This window comes from Onychostruthus taczanowskii, unplaced genomic scaffold (assembly GCF_017590055.1).
Source record: "Onychostruthus taczanowskii isolate IOZ18803 unplaced genomic scaffold, ASM1759005v1 scaffold3, whole genome shotgun sequence".
NCBI lineage: Eukaryota > Metazoa > Chordata > Aves > Passeriformes > Passeridae > Onychostruthus > Onychostruthus taczanowskii.
The window spans coordinates 23,447,217-23,469,346 of record NW_024500349.1 but is presented as its reverse complement, the minus strand read 5'-3'; the positions used below and the strand labels follow the sequence as shown (position 1 = coordinate 23,469,346).

Here is a 22,130-nt window from a genome sequence, read left to right as displayed (position 1 = left end):
GATCATGGAATCCAAGTGCTAACCCAGCACTAAACCACGTCCCCAAAGTGCCACATCCAGGGGATTTTTGGAACACTTCAGGGATGGCGATCCCACCTCTTCCCTGCACAGCCTGTTCCAGTGCCTGACAACACTTTCAGTGAGGAGATTTTCAATAATATCCAACATAAATCTCCTCTGGCACATCTTGAGTCCGTTTCTTCTTGTGCTGACACTTCTTACCTGGCAGCAGATGCTGCAGCCCCCGAGCCTCACTTCCATTTAAACACTGCCCAAGGAACGACACTTCCTTTTGGCTCCGTGCCTCAGTTTCCCCATCCCCACGCAATGATATCCCCCTTTGGAACAAAGTGAAGAGGGAAATCCCTCCCTAGCAGGGCTAAAAGTGGGGACTCAAACCCCCCCTGGGAGGGAGCCGGTCCCTGCCTGGGGCTGCCGTGCCCGGGGGCTCCCAGGGCCGGCTCCCCTGGCTCGGGGTGAGCTTTGGCAGGCAGCACGGGTCCTCTCAGCAGCTGCCGTGACAGACAGCTCCCGAGCCACCCCCCTCTGCAGTGCTGCTCTAAAATAAAAATACCTCCCGCCCGCTCCGCTCCACTCCCAGCCAAACTTCCTCCAGGGGCAAGGTGGGGGACGGCAGCACAAAAAATACCCCTGCCCCCCTCCGAGAGATGCTGTAGGGCGAATCAATCACCCCCAAACCCCTCGGTTTGTCCCCTGTCCTTGTCCCCCTCCTGTCCCCATCGCGCTGCCGGACGCTGGATCCCCGACCCTCGCCCGCCTCCCCCCGCGGCCCCGGGGCTCAAGGTCAGTAGCGGGGAGCGATGCGGGGCTGGGGGGGACACGCTGCCGGTGGTGACAGCACCTCGGGGCTTTCTGTCACCTCTGCGTGTCCCCAGCGCCGGCCGAGGGACGGGGAGGGAGCGGGGCGGGGTAGCGGATGATGATGATGATGATGAGGATGATGCTGTCCTGCTGTCACGGGGGGCCTCTGCTGGGACCCCCCGAGACTCCCTGGGCAGCCCGGGAGCGATCAGGAGTTAAAATCGTCCGAGGGGTCCCCGCCAGCCCCCGAACCCCCGCAGGGTCTGTCACCGCCTGCCGCCCGCTCCTTGGCGGGGTGGCCTCATCCAAAGAAGGGGGAAAAAATAATAATAATAAAAAGAAGCTTTGGAAAGCGTGGAAAGGAGGGAAAAAGCTTTTTCCGGGCACCTCCGTGCGCGCCCTCCCGCCGCAGGGGCACCGCAGAGCGGGGGCAGCGCCCGCAGCGGAGTGACCGCGGGGCGACCCCCGAAATCCCGACATTCCCCCCGGAGGAACACGAGATTCACCGGGATGAACCCGAAATTCTCCTGATGCCACGGAGGGCTCTGCTGGGACCCCCCCGAGCCTCCCTGGGCAGCCCGGGAGCGATCAGGAGTTAAAATCGTCCGAGGGGTCCCCGCCAGTCCCCGAACCCCCGCAGGGTCTGTCACCGCCTGCCGCCCGCTCCTTGGCGGGGTGGCCTCATCCAAAGAAGGGGGAAAAAATAATAATAATAAAAAGAAGCTTTGGAAAGCGTGGAAAGGAGGGAAAAAGCTTTTTCCGGGCACCTCCGTGCGCGCCCTCCCGCCGCAGGGGCACCGCAGAGCGGGGGCAGCGCCCGCAGCGGAGTGACCGCGGGGCGACCCCCGAAATCCCGACATTCCCCCCGGAGGAACACGAGATTCACCGGGATGAACCCGAAATTCCCCCCGGGATGAACCCGAAATTGCACCGGGATGAACCCGAAATTCCCCCCGGGATGAACCCAAAATTCCCCCTGGGATGAAGCCGAAATTCCCCCCGGGAAACGCGTTTGGTGCACGCCGGGGGGAGATGGGGTCACCCCGCATCGCTGCCAAGGACCTCCCCCACCCCCACACTTAAAAACCTCGGCGACCAAAGAAACGAAAAATAAACGCTTCAAACGAAAACGATAATTTTAATATGATTTTAATTGTTATCTATTTAATAACCGCAGAAGCTGTGCAACGCGGCTGCCAGAGCAGAGGGTGACCGGGCGCTTTTTTTGCCTTAATCCCTCCAGCGCTCTCAGGGATGGTGGCTGCTGGGGGTGTCCCTGTCCCCTGTCCCTGTCCCTCTCATCCCTCCTGCTCCTGTTTTGGCAGCTGCCGGCCACGCAAGGAGAGGAGGCTGCGGAGCGGCAAGGCACGTCGCGCCGAGGTTAATTAACCTCGGAGGAGTAATTAGCCCTAAGGCTAATTGCGGGGCTGGGTGTCGCCATCCCCCCAGCGCTGCTGATGCCGCCGGGGGGGCTCAGCCGTGTCTGCGGGGTCCTAAAGACTCCTGGCAGGGAAATTTGGGATCACGGGGCTCCTCAAGAGCCGGAGGTTGGGCAAGGTGAGCGGGGAGGTGGAGAAACCCATCGCGTCCCCTCCATCAGAGGCGTCCCCGTGCTCTGTCCTGGATCCCATCCACGGATCCAAGCAGGAATCAGAGACACGCTGGAGGAAGCCCATCGTGGAGCGGCTCTGAACATCGGGATAGATGGGAAAAGCTCCTCAGGAACACCTGGCCCCAAATCCCAGCTCCCGGCTGGGGTTTGCAGCAACCTCTTTGCACCTGAGTTGTGCCCCAGGTGTGACTTTCTCCTCCTTCCCTTCAGCCTTCAGGGAAGCCCAAAAACAGATCTAAGGAGGAGCAGCAGGAATTTAGGGTGTCGAAGGGCTAGGAGGGCAGGCGAGCTCTCACCCCCATTTTTCCTCCCTCTCCTCTCTCCCTTGCCCAGGTGCGGATCCCTCCCTGGTGCCGGCCGGGGCTCTCACCTCCCACCATGGGGGTTAAGGCGATGCTCCCCAGCTACGAGCTGGGGTTTTATGCCCTCGTGGTGACCTGTGCCGTGCTCTACAGCGGCAGCGGCATCTTCCAGGCATCCAGAGGTAACGCTGCCACCGCGTCCCCTGGGAGGGGCCCCGGGTGTCGGCTGCCTGCTTTTACAGCTCTTGGTGTCACCAGCAGATCCCCGGCTTTAAGTGTTGCTGAAAACACCTTGGAAATCCTTTTTAAAGGGGTTTTTGCCCTGTTGTGTCTTTGGCCCTGTTTGAGCTGCTCAGGGTAAGAGGCTGCGGGATGTCACAGGGCTCCAGGTAGTGGCACGCCAGGCAACCAGCAGCACCCTGCCTGCACAGGGCTGATTCCCTTTTTTGTATATTTTTGGGGGTTTTGTTTGGTTTGGGTTGGTTTTTTTTTTTGTTGGTTTGGTTTTGGATTTTTTTGTGCTTGTTTTGGTTTGTTTTTGTGGGGTTTTTTTTTTGGTTTTTTTTGGGGTTTTTTTGTTGTTTTTTTTTTTGTTTTTTTTTTGGGTTTTTTTTGTTGTTTTTTTTTTTGTTTTTTTTTTGGGTTTTTTTTGTTGTTTTTTTTTTTGTTTTTTTTTTGGGTTTTTTTTGTTTTTTTTTTTGTTTTTTTTTTTTTTGTTTTGTTTTTTTTTGTTTGGAAGTCCACAAACTCAAAAACTTGATGGGATTGGCCAGGGAATGTGTAATGAGAAAAAGGCTTTGCTGAAAATTCCTGCAGAAACCTGATGTCATTGACTCTTTTAGTTGTCCGTGGCAATCAGGCACTTTTGGGGTGGGGTATTTGAGCCCTGGTGGCTCATTATCTCAATGATGAAGGTTCTGGGCCTGGCTTGAACCTGGGTCCTGTTTCCCAGAGCTGTTCCTCTCCCTGTAATTCTGGTTCTTTTGCAGACAGCATGAACAGAAAAGCCTTTCGGGATGGCATAAAGCCAGGCTGGCACTACTTTGGCAGGAAGATGGTGAGTGAGGAAGGGCTTGGGCTTTTCTAGCTACAGACAGCCTGGTCAGTGGAGAAAGAGAGCTGGTTTTTCTGCTACTGACACACTTCTGTGAGGAACACCTGACTTGTATTTTTCTCCCTAAAGTAGTGCGGAAAATACCAGCCCTGCTGAAGCTTTGTGAAGGCTGGCCTAGAACAGAGAAAAGATGGAGTTAAAGAATAAAGTAGGGATTGATTCAAAGGATCTCCTGCATGGATCCACCTTGGGCAGCACAAGAGCCCAGCCAGGGCTGCAGCCAAGATGAACCCAAATGGTCCCAAAATGCACGAGCGCTCACGGGGTCTCTCCCTGGGATCAGCTCTGCTCCATGTGCACATTGCAGTTCAGTGTCCAATTCCAGCTCAGCCCCTGCACTCCCATCCTGCTTGTTTTTCTCTCTCCAGCCCACGGGGTTTGTGCTCTTGGGCTGAGATTTGGATCATTTGTCCTTGGTGCCCAGCTGGAGCAGGAATTGTTTTGTCTCCCTGCTCTGTGCAGAGAGCTCACCATGCCCTGATGTGAAGCCCAGAACTGCACACTAAAGCAGCACAGAATTGGAAAAATATAAAAGCTGAAACCTGAGGCATCACTGCAGGGCTGTGGATGCTCCACTTTGAGTGCAGCAGAGCGACCTCTGCACGTCCCTCCTGGGGTTTTATGTCTGAGCTAAAGTGCTCGGGAGCCCTTGGGTGGAAAATGGGGAGAAAAAGCTCTAAAAGTTGTGAAGCTGGGGGCAGTGAAGTGCCTGGTGCTGCTCCTGCAGGACGTGGCTGATTTCGAGTGGGTGATGTGGTTCACCTCGTTCAGGAACGTCATCATCTTCGCCCTCTCGGGACACGTCCTCTTCGGCAAGATCTGCTCCATGACCGTGCCACAGGTGAGCAGGGCTGTGCTGGCAAGGATTTGAGAGCACCAGGGGTGGCCTGGGATCTCTGGGAGGGGTTTTGGGGGATGTTCTGGGCTCGGGGCTTTCACCACGCTGACCGCAGCCTCTCTCCCCAGCACCGGGCTGTGATGTACATGATCTACGGGCTCCTGGCTGTGCTGGGCAGCATGGGGCTGGTCTACCTGATGATCATCCTCTCCCACTGCCTGCTCCTCTACTCGGTGGCCCTGGCCAAGCAGAAGTGGCTCTGCTACGTGGCCGGGCTCTGCTGCCTCGCCTCCTTCAAGGTGGAGCCCTTTGGCTCGTGGCAGGTGGGTGCTGTCCTGGCCGTGTGTCTGCCTCATTTCCAGCCCTCTGGTGTCCAACTCCTCGGGGTCATCCCCAAAGAGGGCTCCTGGGACAGCCCCGAGCCCTGGCTATTTCTCCTGGCTGCATCAGAGCTCTCACAGCATTTTAGAGGGCAGGGAGTGTTGAGGTGTGAGCTTGGGCATAATCCCACAGTGCTTATGTCATGATTTGGTGGCTTCATGCTGCTCCAGAACAAAGGACATCTGAGTCCTTCTCGCTGCACAGACAGCAATTTGTCAGCCTGTTGCTGCCCCATGCCTCAGTTTCCCCAGCTATAACAGAGCTGAGATCGATCCAGTGATGTCCATCTCTTGGGTCACAGCCTAGGTAAGATTTTATCTCACTGGTGGGCAGAGAGAAGCCCAAGAAGGACTTTATCAAAATATTCAGTCCCTCAGGAGGACATTGCTGTCTCTCCCTGCTTCCAAAGATGTGTTGCCTCCCTCTCCATCAACCCCGTGCTGGCTCTGCTTTACTCTGTGGGCACAGCTGTGACAGGGTGACATTGCCACCCAAACCAAAGCTGTGTGACCAACAGCTGCTTGGTGACATGGCCAAGAGGATCCACCACTTCCTGACTGCTCTGAGCTGCAGGAGCCAGCTGGGAAATCAAGCCCCAGTTTTCTCTTTCCAGCTCATTAACTTCAGAGACAATTGGTGTCAGAGCATAATTAGAGGTTTTCCTTGAACTGAAAACTAAACTGGCAGAGGTTAGGGTTAGAGGAGATGTCAGGAAAAGAATTCCTCACTGTGAGGGTGGAAAAGGAGCCCTGGCATAGAGTGTCCAGAGAAGCTGTGGCTGCCCCTGGATTCCTGGAAGTGCCCAAGGCCGGGCTGGATGGGATCACCCTGGGACAGTGGAAGGTGTCCCTGCCATGGCAGAGGTGGCACTGGATGGGCTTTAATGTCCTCTCAACCCACACAATTCTCTGCTGCCCCATATGGTTGTTTTTGAGGGTCTCAGGATGAGGGAAGAGATGAGAATTTTGACTCCATGTTTCAGAAGGTTATTATGATATATTATATTAATTTTATTATGTTCTATTATATTTATTCTATTATATTGCTATACTAAAACTATACTAAAATAATAGAGAGAAAGGATCTATCAGAAAGCTAGAAATAAAAGGAATGATAATAAAATCTTGTGACTGCTCAGAGCCTCGACACAGGTGGCTGTCGTTGGTCATCAAGTAAAAACAATTTCATGTGCTGCGTAAACCATTCTCCAAATCACATTCCAAAGCAGCAAAACGTGGAGAAGCTGAAGGTTCCCAGCTTCTCAGGAGAAAAAGATCCTGGCAAAAGGATTTTTCATACAATATGTCTGTAACAGCCCCAGGAAGGGTGTCCCCCACAAAGCGTGGCAGCACAGAAGGGACGCCGCGTTCCTGCTGGTAACTCTCTGTTTCTTGCCCAGAGCGGGTTTGTGACGGGAGCTTTTGATCTCCAAGATGTCCTTTTCTACGGAGGCTGCACCTTCACCATCATGCGCTGCATGAGCTTCGCCCTCGAGAGCTCCGAGAAGGCAGAGGGCATCTACTCCATCTTCGACCTCCTCAAGTACAACTTCTACCTCCCGTTCTTCTTCTTCGGGCCTGTCATGACCTTTGACCAGTTCCACGCCCAGGTGAGTGGTCCTGAGGCCATGCTGTAGCAGGATTTCTCCCCAAAATTTATTTGCTTGGGGTCAATGTCTACAAAAACCCCAACTTTTGCCACAGTGAAGATGCAAACGGTTGTAGAACTTCTTGTGGTCACCTCTAGTCTGTGGCTCTGCATTTTTGTGGGGGAGGGCATAAACTGATGGATTTTTAAGCTTCTTTTTTGGGTTTTTTTGACTATTTTCACTGACCAGTTCTCAATAGAAGACCTTGCTGTGATGTCCTTGCTCCCTGGGCATCTGCACTGTTCCGTGCCTCAGTTTCCTTGTGCGGTCACCCCAGGACCTTCATAATGAGGGCTACCCATGGGACCTCTGCATGCTGTGACAGCAAGGACATTTCTGTCTCCCATTTCTATCCAGCTGCTTCACCCAGGGAGCAGGAACTGCCAGAGATGGCTTGTGTATCTTTAGATCAAGTTATTTCTCAGAAAATAAATAAGACTGGGTGGAAGGCTGAGCTCCAGCAATCAGGGGCTCCATGAAATTCCCTGATGCCCCAAGTCTTTGCCTGTTCCACACAACCAAGGGAGCTTTTGGATCAGCAGACTCCAAACAGAGCTGGAAAACACCAGCAGAAGCCTGGGCTGGGACCTCTGGAGCTGTTCCACAGTCCAGGATCAAGGAAACCAGCAGTGCTGTGTCCCCCCTCACTCTTCCCACCTCAGCCTCCCTCTGCACCCAGGATCAGCCTCGGCCACCAAAGCAAACTGGTGATGCTGGCAAAGGGAGGTATTTGGTCAGCAGTGCTGCTGTAGAGGATTCCCACCACCACCCTCAGTTCCTTTTGCAGAAGAGCAGCTACACTGAGTTTTTGGACCCAAATTAATGCCTGGATACAAGAATAGTTTGGAAAAACATTTGTGAATTCAGAAGAAAAACCAGCCCAGGGCAGGGGAGAGCAGCCAGAGCCTCGTGGTGAGGTGAAGACTGAAGACACACCAGCCCAGCACATTCTCTCACATGTGGAGCTGGTTTTGGTTGCCTAAGTAAGGGTTTGCACTGGGATGTTTCCTCCAGGATGAGCCATGATCCCAGTCCTGCTCCTTGCCTGCTCTTCACCTGTGGAATTAACAACTTCATGATGCCTCTTAAAAGTAACACGAGCCCTTGGTATTACTGGACATATTAAGAATGATTTTTGGAGCATTGGACCCTGAAGATCATAAGGCCAGCTCTGGTGTCTCTGTCAGGGATGCAGCCAGATCCCTACAGATGGGGACATGGAACTTCTCATGTCTCCAACCTGAACTCCCACTGCTCCTGCAGAGCTGCATCCAGGGGGAGTTTTGTTTCCTGCTCCTTTGCACAACCCCAAACCAGGATGTCTAAAGCCACTTAATTCCCCTCTCTGCTGCTTCTAACCCCAAAGGCACAAGGATTAAGTCTCCAACCATTTTCCCCTGCCCCGGCCAGGGGTCCTGGCTTGGCCTGGCCACCACTGCCATCTCCTGGCTACATCCCCCTGCACTGCTGGAGCTGTGCTGAATTCCTAATTACCCAAGAGCAATTAGGGCAGGAGGCAGATGGAGCCCTTCCCCAGGGTGGGATGTAGGGCCCCGTTAGAGATTGGATCTGTCCCTTTGGATCCTACTGGTCCTACATGCTGGTGGAGCTCTTGTATCCCTGTGTGAGATGGGAACTCATCTGTCCCAGGGCTTGGCCAGCCAAATTTGGGTGGAGAAGTATCTTTCTTACTGAAATCAAGGGAACAAATCCCCTTCTCCAGGGCTGGGAGTGGCACAAGGGGGTGGTGGCCGAGTGCTGGCACCACACACAGATGTGAGGGTGAGAGGAAACAACCTCAAATTGCACCAGGGGAGGTTTAGACAGGATAATAGGGATAATTCCTTCAAGGAAATGGTTGTTAAGCATTGGAACAGGCCCTCCAGGACAGTGGTAGAGTCACCATCCCTGGAGGTATTTCAAAGATGTGTAGATGTGGCACTTAGGGACAGGGTTTAGTGCTGGGTTAATGGCTGGACTCAATGATCTTAATGGATTTTTCCAGCCTAAGCCATTCTGTGATTCTATGGAAGGAGGGTTCTGTGCCCACCCACATGTCTCATGCCAGACCCTGTCCCCCCTCAGCTCAGGGTCCAGCGACCTCTTTGTATCCTCAAAGCACCTGGTACTTAACAGGCACAAAAAAAAATCTGGCAAAGGCTTTAATTCTCAGGAATCATCTGGATTTGACAACAGGGCTTGTGCAGCAGCCTGTGGATTATGCAGGGAGAGCTCCCACCTCTCACAAGGAATAAAGGGGAAGTAATAAACATAAGAGGATTTTGAATACAGCAGTGATTTTACGGCAGTGCGGGGAAGCGAGGACATCGCTCTGCCCCGTGTAATCCTGAGAGCTCACTCTGGTGATGTTTCTGTGACAACCAGCAGAGATGTGACAGCTCCTGGAGGCAAACCCCAGACCCTGTTTGTGCAAGACACAGCAGAGATGAAATCCCCATCAATCAGGTCCCTCCAATTCAGGACAGTCCCTCGAGCAAGTCTCCCTCTCGTTTACAGCAGGAGTCTGCAGCAGAAGCCTCAGACATCATCAGTTCTCCTCTTCCTCCCAGATGATCCTGGACAAAAATACACCAAGCCCTGGCAGAACTGTCGGGTTGGGATTCCAACCCTGGAATCCATCCTGGAGATGTGATGGGTGCCAGCATTTGCTCCCTCTTAGTGCCTTTTGGAAAGGGTTGTCCTTAAGCAAAATTGATTTCCTGAGCACATCGCTGCAGAAAGAACATGAAACCCTGAGAGTTCCCTGGTCAGAGTGGATTTCACCTCACCTGGAGTCCCTGAGGACAGCCTGGCCTTTTTCTGACCACATGCCTCCTTGTGGTGGTTCCAGTTGTTGGTTTCCCTGGGTCTACACTGAAGGCACTTGAGGCAGTATTTCATGTTCAGACTCAGGTGTTTATTATTCCTTATCAGTAAAACAGTCTCACTACTGTGAGTTCAGCTTTTCATCAGAAGGCACAAAATGGCCACAATCTCTTGTTCCAAGGTCTTTGAGACTAAACTATCCAATTAAGAACTGACTCCTAGGTTATTTTCCCTTTTAACCCAATAACTGATCCCAAAGAGCCCCAATGTGGACTTTTCTGCCCAAGTACAAAATGCCACCCAAACCCATGAAGAAGAAGGAAGAAGCAGCATGAAGAAGAAACCCAGGACAACACCCTGTGCCCTCCATCTTGCTCCCATCCACAACATAGCAAAAATCCCAAACCCTAAATTTCTCACCAAGTGACACACCTACACTGCTCTCCATAATCTATTTCACACTTTTGTGGGTTCTGGTCTATCTTGAAGTCTAGGAAAGTTTCTTCATGAATGAGGGTCAGAGTCAGTGCTCCCCTGGGGGTCAGGGCACCCCAGAGCAGACAGAGAAATATTCCCAATGCCCTGGGTTTCCACACCTCCTCTGCTGGGAAACCCCAGGGAACAGCAGGATGATGCAGCAGGGACATCCCTGCTGTCCTCAGCCCTGCTGTGGGTGGGACACGTCCTGTTCCTTGTGCATGTGCTCACCTGAGCCAGCCCTTGGGTCTTCTTTAATCAGTGGAAATTTGGGCCACACAGTCCATGGCGTGACCTCTAAAGGAGAATGATGAATCAATCCCTGTCTGCACCTTGGCCGTCCTTCTGGATGAAGGAACAATGCCCATCCTGTCCCTCCCTGCAGGTGAGCACCCGAGAGCTGAGGCGCAAGGACGACGAGATGAAGAGCATCCGTGTCAATGCCCTGCTCCACGTGGGGGCCATCGTGGCCGTGGACATCTTCTTCCACTTCTTCTACATCCTCACCCTGCCCTCTGACCTGAAGTTCGTGAACCGCCTCTCGGACTGGTCCTTGGGTGAGTGGCCGTGCTTGGGCACGTTCACCCCTGCTCTCAGCTCCAAGGCAGTGGTGAGTGATCCAGATCTCCATCCACCCCCCTTGAGAGGCTTTGGGAATGCCTGTGTTGGACAGGTTTGAGTAAGAACCCCTCATCCTCATGCTGGCCACGCACAAAGCTGGGTTGGGCAGCCCTGGAAGGCACGTGGTGCTGGTCTGGCCTTTTCACAGGGTAAATTGTTTAGTTTGGGGGTTAGGAAGATGAGCACCAAGATATTTTTGCTGCCTTTGGACTGGGAGGGAGCTCAGCACAACTAAAAAAATCAGCAGGACACAGCAAACCACACCCAACGACACAAAGCCTGATTGCATGTAAGGAAAGTTGTCCATAGAGTGGTCAAACACTGGCAGAGGTGCGAGAGGTGCCCATGGATTGTCCCAAAAGAGTCTATTCAACACTTACATGGACAATGTCCAGGGCAGTGTAATCTCTGCCTAAAGCTGGGTGTTCTCCAAGCATGGCTGGGCTAGAGACCTCCAGAAGGCAAATTCCCAGGGTAAGTGATGGGAGCAGCACTGGCCTTCAGCTGGCAGCTGCATGGAGGGTTCCAGATGACAAAATCCATGTCTGATGGCAGCGTTTCAGACACCACCACACAGCAGAGGCCAAGCAGGGGCTGGAGGAGCCCCCTGTCTCTCCAGAGCGGCAGCTCGAGGCCAGGATAAAATCCTGATGCAGCTGCAGTGGCACTAACATGGATTTAGGGTGTCCCAAGAGCCCTGGCTAGACAGATCCTGTGTTACTCCAGGGGGAGCTGAGCTCTTCTGGCTGTACTGACCAAGGTGGGAGCATCCCTTAATCTGGGAGCTGGATCCCACCAACACAGGGGCATTTTAACAGCTCTTTGCAGAGACATTTGAAATCTTTAGTAGCTGTCCCTGCAGGGTTTGCTTCCCAGTGTCAGACACCTCTCTAAGTCAGAGGTTCTGACCCTGGCTCTGTAGCATGGACATCCATGGCCAGAGGGAGCTGGGGTGGGGGGAATTTTGATGGAGGTGCCAATAAAAGCTCAGAGGGCAGACCTGAGAATTGCTTAACAAGCCTCAGAGAGAAGGAACAATGATGGAATAAATTACTGCATAAACAGAATTTCTTGGACTAAAACCAATAAGCAGTTTGCTCCCTCGTACCCCGAGAAGAAATTGTCCTTTGGTTCAAGCCTCTTAAAAAACTTAGTTTTAAATTATTTGCTCTGCAGAAATCCTGATACATTCCATGTTCCTTTTTCCCCGTTTGACTCCCATTTTTGCTCCAGCTGGCCTGGCCTACTCTAATTTGGTGTATGACTGGGTGAAAGCTGCTGTCATGTTTGGGGTCATCAACACCATCGCCAGACTGGACCACCTGGACCCACCCCAGCCCCCAAAATGCATCACCATGCTCTACATCTTTGCTGAAACGTGAGTACCCTGAATGAGGATTGTTTGAGCTGGACAGGACCTGCGTGGAGGGGAGAACACCTGGGCTGTCCTGGGCAGCTGCTCTGTGAGCTGGAGACCACCTGAAACCATAGCCTAGACCTGGCCAGAACCCAGGGAAATATTCTTAGGTGGGGAGAAATAGATAAGGAGAAAAGTTAAACCACGTCTCCAGTGGCATCCGTCCAAGGAAGGAGCCTGGAGGATTTCTGTGAGCAAGGTCCAAGATGTGCCTTGCCAGGGGATTGGGTGTTTTCTCTGTTTCCACAGGTTTTTATTGTCATTGTGTGTTTTAACATGTTCTTATCATCTTATTTTAGGCATTTTGACAGAGGGATTAATGACTGGCTGTGCAAGTAAGTGTCCAGTTGATCACCTCTAGTCTGGTTCAGGGTCTTCCCTTCCATCCCAAAGCAATGAAGCCTCTCATGCTGTTCATCCCAAGGCTGGGGTGTCCTCTCTTCTGGATAAATCCCCCTATTTGCTCTGTTTAGCCTCAGAGCCATTGAATTAATTGCAGAAAGAACAGCCCCCTCCTCCAAAGCTGGGAATGAATTTTTTGCTGTCCCAAAATCACTTTAAATCTGCTGGGTTTAGCATTCCCCCAGAGGAGGAAGAGCCAGCTTTACATTTCTCCAAGAGGAAATGGGAACTGAGCACTGTAGCTCCACCTGCATCTTCCTCAGCCCTTCACCTCCCTCCATCCGTGAGTTGACACCAGCAAACCTCTACTGAGGGGGGTGGTGGCTGCTTTGTGATAAAATCCTGAGCACCAGCAGGTCTGAGAGACCCCAAGTTTTACCTGACAGGGCGGGGAAGGTGGATATTTTGTCCTTGAGTATTTATAGGTTTGTAGGAACACAAGTCACAAGCGGTTGGGGCACAGCAAAAATCAGTTTATTGCCAGAACATCCTTCTGTTTTTACTGGGATATTCTGGGCTGACCTGTCTGTGAGGAACTTGGGAAAAGAAACTCCAGAGGGGTCTCCTGGACTACAGGGAGTGTGGTGTTTGTGAGGGTTATAGGACGAAGGAAGAGATGAATCTGACTCTATATTCTTGGAAGGCTGATATATCATATTATATTAATTATATTATATTTATTTTATTATATTATATACTAGAACTATACTAAACTATAGAGAAAGGATACATCAGAAGGTTTAACAGGAATCAAAAATAAAAAGTCGTGACTCCTCAGAGAGTCCGACACAGCTGGCTGTGGTTGGTCATTAAGAAAAAACAATTCACATGCTGGATAAACAATCTCTGGCTGGAAATAAGCTCTGGTGCTGGGGGATATCTGTGCCTGAAGAGAGCTCAGTCTGTGTTGTAGGGGTCAGGTTTTTGGTTGAGGAAGAGGAGCAGAATCCCTGAGGATGCCATGGAGCTCCAGGGCCTGGCCTCCTGCCTGGAGACCTGGAGGTCTTTCCTGTGGCCTTCACAATCATGGAATCATTAAGGCTGGAAAAGACCATCAAGTCCAGCTGTCTTTTGCCCTTTTGGCTCCTCTCTGGGATCACCCTGGGATGGTGGAAGGTGTCCCTGCCCAAGGCAGGGGGTGGGATGGATGATCCTTAAGATCCCTTCCAACCCAAACCCTTCCATGTGTCTGTGATTCCACAATTACCATGAAACTGTGTCCAAAATCTTGCCCCTACCCATGGGACCCAGCCCAGGGTCCCAGCACCATCACCACAGTGTCCACCACATCCTCAAGTGCTGCTTCCACATATTTTTTTAAACTTTTCCAGGGATGGTGACATCCCTGGATAATCCTTGGGATCAGCTACTGAGCTGTGCAAGGGAGGCACAGTCCTTGTGCTCTGTGTCCCTTCATCCCATGCACTTTTTCTCCCACCCACGGCAAACAAATTCCTGCCCCTGTGCTGCTTCACGGGGAATTTAGATTGGGTGGAAATTCCAGGGGGAAAACAGAGGTGCAAGAGAAGCAGGAATGCATCTCCAATGAGGAATCAAAGTTCCACAGATGGACAGAAAATATGAGATATCTGTCAGTATCTGTCCTTGGGAATACGTCTATGCATATGGGGAATATTCCATGGGGAATATCCAGATCCTATGGGAAAGTGTTTATATATTTCCTTATGGGATTCATTTGTTCTTCTTGTTCTGGGGCCCTTTGCAAATCATCTTGTCATTCTCATTGGTTTTGATCTGATTTCTTTTAAAAGCAAGCGTTTGGATGCTAGAACAAATTATTTTAAAATATTAATAATTTAATAATAATTTTAATAATTCGTGCCCTGTCTTTGTTTGGGACCAAGGTGTCTCAGGGACATACTGGAAAAATAAAAAATCTTTAAAACTTCCACCCTGAAAACATTTACCTTCCTGTTGGAATGCAAAATGCAAGAAACTCTAAGAACTTTAGACCTGTAAACCCAAGCTTAGAATTAAACCCAAGACTCAATCTAAAACTTTTTAAAAAACTTCCAACCTTAAATACTAAAACCATAAATTTATAATTTAAAACAAAACCATGTTAAACTAAATTTTAAAAATGTGAAGGTGTAAAATTTAAAATATAAAAAAGTAAAATAGCTACAAAAATAAACAAAAATTAAAATACAATATTATAATTTTTATATCAACATATCTATAATATATATATTTTATATATAATTTATATGTCATTATATAATTTTAGATAATATATAAATGTATCTTATATAATTTATAATTATATATAATTTATATAATTTATAATTTATGTATTATATATATCAATTAACTAAAAAACTTACACTACAACACAAATCCATACAACAAAATATTTTAAAACTAAATGAAAACATAAATATCCTTATTAACAATCTTTTATTAATCAATAACTTCTTCAATCTTATAACGAAAAATCTTATAACCTTTTAAACCGTATTATATAAGCTAAATTTACCCTTCCTACCTATAAAAAATTAAATATTAATATAAAATATATAAACCATATAAATATAAAAAATAAAAATATATTTTAAGAGACCACATCATCAAAATAAATAAGGCTAAAAAGAACTATAACTACGACTGTAACTATAAATATAATTATGAACATAAATATAAATGAATATAAATATATAAATAGATATAAACCAGTATATAAAAATATATATATAAACCAATCATCAAAGTAAAATAAAAATAAATATATAATATAAATAAAGATATAAAACATAAACCACATATAAAAAATAAAATATAAAAAAAAATAAACCACATCATCAAAACCAATTCAAAAATCCCATCTCAAATTCCTTCCAAAATTCCCCACAAATAAATTATCACAAGTTCCTTATTCCTTTTTCCCAATTTAAACCCTGGAGGTCCTCAATTAGTTGAAGATGTATTTTGAATAAAAACCGTGGAGAGCAATCCTGCCGTTTGCTCTCCTGGTTGAACTCCTGCTCAGATCCAGGCTCTCCAGGCGGTGAAATCTCCTTCCCCGTGGCACCACAAATCCCAGCCTGGAGCAGCCTGGGGCTCACCGTGCTCTTTGCAGGCTGCTGTAACTCCTTCCCTGCTCCACTCACAGCAGCTCATCCTGGAGATTATGTGCCACTGATAATTCCACTCTGCTGCTGTCATTGGGTTTTGAGCTCTTTCTGCTTTTTTTTTTTTTTTTTTAATTCCCAAGAAACTATTTTTGCCAGGAGTGATTTGCATTTAGGGCTAATAATAATAATCCTGGGATACAACAGATTTTTCTGCCTTGAGGAGTGGCAAGAGGTGGAGAAAGCAGGACTCGACGATTTCATTTTAAAGAGGATCTGAGAGAGCTGGAGAAGGACTTGTGACAAGGATGTGGAGGGACAGGACAAGGAGTAATGGATTTAAACTGACAGAGGCAGGGTGAGATGGGATCATGGGAAGGAATTCTTCCCTGTGAGGATGGTCAGATCCTGGCACAGGGTGCCCAGAGAAGCTGTGGCTATCCCTGGATCCCTGGAAGTGTCCAAGGCCAGGCTGGATGGGGCTTGGATTACCCTGGGATGGTGGAAGCTGTCCCTGCCCAAGACAGGGGGTGGAATGGATGATCCTTAAGATCCCTTCCAACCCAAACCCTTCCATGTGCATGTGATTCTACAATAACCATAAAACTGTGTCTAACATCTTGCCCCTACCCATGGGACCCAGCCCAGAGTCCCTAAGGCAGCAGAGCAGTTTTGTCCTTTTATTTCTTCATTCCAGAGGCACTAAAAGCTGCTCTGATTTTTTGCCTCCTCTCTGGAATTCCAGCTGGGGTTGCCCCGGTCACCTCCTTTTCCTCACAGACCCTTTTCCCTCTGCTCCTCTCTCCTCCATGCACTAAAAACTGCTCTAATTTTTGCCTCCTCTCTAGAATTCCAGCTGGGGTTGCCCTGGTCACCTCCTTTTCCTCACAGACCCTTTTCCCTCTGCTCCTCTCTCCTCCACAGGCCAAGCTGTCAGGGGCCATGTCTCGGCGGATCAGGGCGGCTTTTGGGGCAGTGAACTTCTGGGCCATCGTGCTCTACAACATCCTGGCCCTCAACAGCCTGGAGTTTGCACTGCTGGTGACCAAGAGACTCCTCGTGATGGGTAAGGTGCTGCCAGCCTTCCCCACTGAGACACCCCTGTCTTAACTGCTATGGGAGCTGAGGACTGGGATGTTGAATCCTTTTGGGTCCAAGGTGTCCTGGACACTGGCTTGTGATGTGGCTGCTCCAAATGTCCTTAATTCTCATGCAAAAAGTGCAGGCAGGGGTTTCTTAGCTCCCCGTGCTCCTCACTGAGTGTTCTGGGGTACCAGCTGCCTGCCAGGTGGGCTTGTACAGCTCCTGGCCCAGCCTGAGCCTGGTTTAGGCTCCCTGGAGCACTGCAGAGGTCACGTTCACCTCACCAAGCAGGACTGAGTCCCTGCCTGTGAAATGGCCCCCTTGCTGGAGAAAGGGATTGACTCCTCATTTCCTCTGCTCCAGCAGACATCCTGCATCATCCAAAGGTGACAGGCACAAATCCTCATCCTGCAGTCTGTACATTTCTAATCAGTGGATTGTGGCACTGTTTTGAAGCCTTCTTGAGCTGCGCAGGGTATAAATAGCCATCCTGCAGCCCTCTCTGGGATGGGGATGGATAATGTCACACTCGGTGTGCCAGGAGTGCCTGCCCGCTGAGCTGGCTGCCTTTTGCTGGTTGCATTATTCACTGCACAGCTCCTGTTTTAGCAGGAACAAACCCTGGATCCACCCCTCTGCTGTGGATACCAGATTTGTGACTGCAAACACCCTCAGACCCTTCCGAAGAGGAGGGAGAGCTCTGGGCTCTGTCACTGACGTAGGTGACAAAAATATGTATTTTCCTGGGCGGACACTGTGTCCCCACTAAGTGCAGGACAAGGCTGGGGTTGATCCTCAGCATCAGTGGGGCCCAAAGCTTCCAGAAGGTCACAATGCTGAGCAACGATGGACATGGGCAGGTTCAGTGGGCACAAAGTCAATTATGACTTCTGAACTTGGTGACCAGAAGGATTTTTGGGGGTAAGGTGAGCTCAAAACCCCTCCAGCATGTCCCCTCTTAGCTGCAGTCCACTGTTCCTTGGTGGGCTCAGGCACAGCTTCACCTAAAATCCAATGCTGAGGATTTCCCTCTTCTCTCAGTGAAGCTGCAGAGCTGGATCGATGACGAAAAATGTCACTGGCCACCATGAGCTTGTGGGACCTCCCCAGCCCACCTGAGAGGCAGCTGTGCAGGTGAAGGGCTGGCCCTGTTCGAGGAGCACAGCTGGATGACCACGTCTCCTCCCTGCTCTAGGTTTCCCCGAGAGCACCTTGTCCATCTGGTTCATCACGTACTGTGGCGTGCAGCTGATCAAGGAGCGCGAGCGCATCCTGGCCATCCAGGAGGAGGAGAAGGGTGACAAGGCAAAGGTGGAGTAGGGGAGGCACCACAGGCTTGTCCTGAAGCCTCGTCTCCCTTCCAGCCACTGCTGCCAGGCCAGGGCTCTCCAAGGCCTCCTGACAACCGGACTGCTGTAGCTCATCCACGTAGAAGTCGCCTGCAAGGCACAGGTCACCCCCTTGCTGCAGGGAAGATTTTCCATCAGGCACAGCGGGTGTTTCACGGTCTCCCCAGGCGTGGCAGGATGCTGAGGCAGCTCTCAGGACGTTTCTTCCATGCCAGAGCCATCCCCATTGTTTTCCTGACCCTCTGACAGTGTGCAGACCCAGAGGTTTCACCCCCTGCTTCCCACAACGCTTGGTGCACCAGCACTGGGCTCCCCCTCAGCCCATATCTCCCAGAGGAGACTCTCCAGGCCCCGTGGCTGGAGGTTTTATGGCTCTGCACTGTTGGATCTGAGACTGCTGTGCCCACCAAGACCACCCTGCTGTGACACGTGTGCTGGGACTCAAGCCAAACCCCACCTCACTTTTTTTACATGCCATGGACAAAGGTCTAAGCTCACATTCCTGCCCGTGGCTGAGGGGCAGAACGTGCTGTAGCCACCCCTTGCTCACCTCCAGCCACCCCATCCCTTTCCCCAGCTGCCTTTGGTGTGCACAGCCCAGCTGCAGGGCTGAGTGAGCACACAGCTGAACACAATCAAAGGAAAGAAAAACCCCAGCTGAAGGTCAGGGATTGGGGCTGGGTGGTGGAGGGAAAGCCCATGGGAGACTCCTTGGAGAATCAGACTTTGGGAGTGTGTGAAACACAGTGCCTTGGGGGAAAAGGTGGGTTTGTGACACAAAAATAGCTCTGGCTCTCTTGCACTTTAGAGTAACTCTCAGTGGCCTTATGTCTGAGTTATGTCTGTTTGGGGGCAGGATCCACACCCCTCTGCAAAGGGGGTTGAGACCTTGGTGCATCCCTGTGGGGGAAGCAGGATGGGTTCCTAGCCAGCTTTCAGCTCTGCCAAAGTAATTTGTGAAGTCCCTGGTAAATGTCTCTTATTTATGTAGCCAATAAATATTGGATAACTCTGGCACCTGCTGCTCATCCCTGTTGATGCTGCTGGCTGCTGGTGACAGCCCTGGAAACACCCAGCCACCAGAGCTGAGAGGACAAGGATCTGTTTGCAGGTCCTCACCTGCCCCCCCAAGAGTGACACAAGACATTTGTGACTTCAGCAGAAAGCCATTTGTCATCACCAGACTGAAGGTTGGGCTGCAGCTGGATTCATATTCAGCTTTATTTTGACTTTGCTTTCGTATGTATCTGTAGCCTGTGGCCAGCAAACTGTCACCCATGTGGGTTTTGGGTCAGAAACCAGGTTGATTTTACTTTTGAGAGCCTGACCAACAATGCTGGGAGTAAGGGGCAGGTTTTGTGCCTTGGTGGCATCTTGTCACATCCCTTTTTGACACATCTGTCACTGCTGGACTTTTCATAGGTGTTCCTTGGCGTCTCCACTATTTCAGATTTACTTTCCCCATCAAACCAGCTCTGCCACCCTGAGCTTCCTGCAGGGTTGGATAAATCTCTTGCCCTCCCTAGGGGTGTCCTTGCACAGGTGGCACCTCCCTGAGCTGCTGGCACACCAAGGGCTCTGTCCCTGTGGTGGCTCAGCCTGGGAGGACAGAGTCACCTCCCAGTGCTGAAGTGGGTGACTCACATGGCAAAGCCCAGTGACTCTGCACTGCCCTCCTGACTTGGATACTTCAGGAGAGAAAAATAGCCCATTCACTAAGAGTCTATATTTACCCAGCAGCTGCATCTGCTGAAGCTGCCAGAAGGAGCTAATCTTAGACACCAACCCAGCCAGTGATGTTAGAGACAGTTCATAGGAGAATTTGGGCTTTGCCCTCCTTTTCCAGGAGTTATCCCTTCAGCTTTTGCTGCTCTGACTAGCCCAGGAGGTCTGGTGGGCCAGGAGTCCCATGGTGCTGTCTCAGTCAGCTCAGCCTTGCACAGGACACCCTCAGCCTCACTGAATGCCTCTCTAGGATGGGATTTATCCACTGCTCATCTCTCATTTCATCCCCTCTGGTTATTGCCTGCACCTTCATAAAACTACCAAGAAGCCAAGAAGAGCAATTTTTTATTGTAATTACAGATCCCATTTAATAGCTTTACACTGGATGCTTTCTTGTGCAGCCTGAATGGCTGAAATTCCTTCATCCATCCCTTTTGTTCTAGCATTTTGTACGGGTGGGAGTGATCCTGCAGCACTGCATCCCTTTAGGATGCATCTGTGTATCCTCACTGTTGTGGTTTAATCCCACACAGCTTCTCACTCACTCACTCCCCCTCAACTCCATAAGGAGGGGAATCAGAAAAAAAAAGGTAAACAGGTAAATCTGTTGAGATAAGAACAGTTTAACATTTGAAACAAAACATAATGATGATAATAATAATGACAAGGAGAGGAGAAAAAGCAACAGAACCCAAGAGGAACAAGTGCTGCACAACACAATTGCTCATTGCCCACTGGCTGATGCCCCAGCCTGTCCCCAAACAGCAAACTGGCTCCCTTCTGGTAATTTCCACAGTTTGTGTCCTGGAAATGATGTTCTGTGGTATGGACTATCCCTCTGGCCAGCTTGGGTCAGCTCTCCTGGCCACGCTGCTTCCCAGCATTTGGTGTAGCTCCTCACTGGCAGAGTGTGAGAGGTGGAAAATCCTTGACTCGGGGTGAGAATTACAGCAGGAGCAAAAATACTGGTGAGTTATCAGCATTATGCTCATCCTAAATCAGGCAAAACACAGCACTGTAGGAGGAAAATTACCTCTCCCAGATGAAACCAGGACCTCCACCCACTCCCATGTCCTGGGGGACTGTTGCCCACTTGGGGACACATTTAATGACTGTGGGAGCCCTCTGGTCATTGGAAATCCCTGGCTGTGGCCCTGTCAGATCTGGGGGACAGTGCACCCAGCCTCTTGGAAAACCAGGGCTGCTTCCCCAAGCCTTGGAGCAGCTCCAGCTGCTGGGCAAAGCCACTGAAGCCCTTGGAGTGCCCAGGGCAGGTTTGGGACCAGCACAGTGCCCTTTCCTTGGGTGAGCCACCAACCTGGAAGATGCCAGAGACCAACCAGGTGCCAGAGCTCCTCAGGGAAGGGCTCCGGCTGAATTTTAGCAGTGGCACCTCGTGGCGTGGGGGATAAGGAAGCAAAACTCAGATGGCAGCACAACAAAAAGGAAAACGAGGCAGGGCTCAAGGGAGATTAAAGGCAGAGGGAGGGGGGAAATCCCAGCTGGTGGCACAACAACACAGGATTAAACTTGGGATGGCACAGAGCTGATGCAGAGGGGGCAGAGAGGGGAGGGTGGGGCTGGCCAGCCCCAGATGTCAGGGAGCAAAGATTCCTGAAGTTCAACCCAGTTCAACGCTCGGAGCTTGATCCTGTCCCAGATGAGCAGCACAGCAGAGCTCATGATGTGAGCTCTGAAAACAGCTTGTGATTATTTCCTTGCTGTATTGGTACCTCCCAGATGCTGCTGGAACCACACCAGTTCAGAAGGGCTTCATACTGGTGTAGCTCCCTCCTTCTTCTAGAGATAACCATCATGGCAATTTTTACAAACACATCCCTGCCAGGGTAAGGGGTTGTGTGGCTTTAAATACACCAAGAATAATGGCTAATATTTTTTCATAGACTTAATTAAATCGTTAATTAAATCTGTGCCATCACTGAGTGTCAGACAGCCCAGAGGGTCCACAGCAAGAGATAAAACAGATTCATGTGCAAGTTTTACTATGGGTATAAATAATTATAGCTATTCTGCTCACCCATGTCTGTCAAAACTAATTTGCTTCTTTGTGAGCTCTGTGGGAATAGCTGAACCTGGACTGGCCATTTGGGGACCCAGGGGACTTCCTGGACATCCATGGCTAGGCAAGCAGGACACAAGAGCTGCTGGAGAGCTCAGCCACTCTGGAGCATCAGCTCCAGGCCAGGCATGTTGTCCTGCTGTGCCTCTAGACTTCACAGAGGGGAGTGATGAACCAGAAGGCCTGAGCAGGAGACCCTCAATTTCCTAGAAAGTATTTGTGTTTAGATGTCTTAATCTGTGAGTTGAAGCCCACCATTGCATTTCCTTTGCTTCTGTTCTGCCTCAGATACTCTGTCACCAGGATCTGGAAAGGATGGATTTCTTTTTTTTCTTTTCAAGGTG

The 22,130-nt window shown here is 50.3% G+C and overlaps 1 protein-coding gene across 1 annotated transcript; it reads left to right on the top strand.

Annotated features, from left to right (window-relative positions):
* The first annotated feature begins 566 nt into the window (after window positions 1-566).
* On the top strand, window positions 567-18,995 carry HHATL (hedgehog acyltransferase like). The gene is made up of 11 exons (XM_041408563.1): window positions 567-804; window positions 2,768-2,918; window positions 3,726-3,793; window positions 4,578-4,691; window positions 4,817-5,011; window positions 6,469-6,678; window positions 10,406-10,577; window positions 11,875-12,019; window positions 12,358-12,393; window positions 16,398-16,615; window positions 17,828-18,995. Exons 2-11 carry the CDS (start codon window positions 2,813-2,815, stop codon window positions 17,950-17,952), a joined length of 1,389 nt encoding a protein of 462 aa, XP_041264497.1. The 5' UTR covers window positions 567-804; window positions 2,768-2,812; the 3' UTR covers window positions 17,953-18,995.
* The last annotated feature ends 3,135 nt before the right edge of the window (window positions 18,996-22,130 follow it).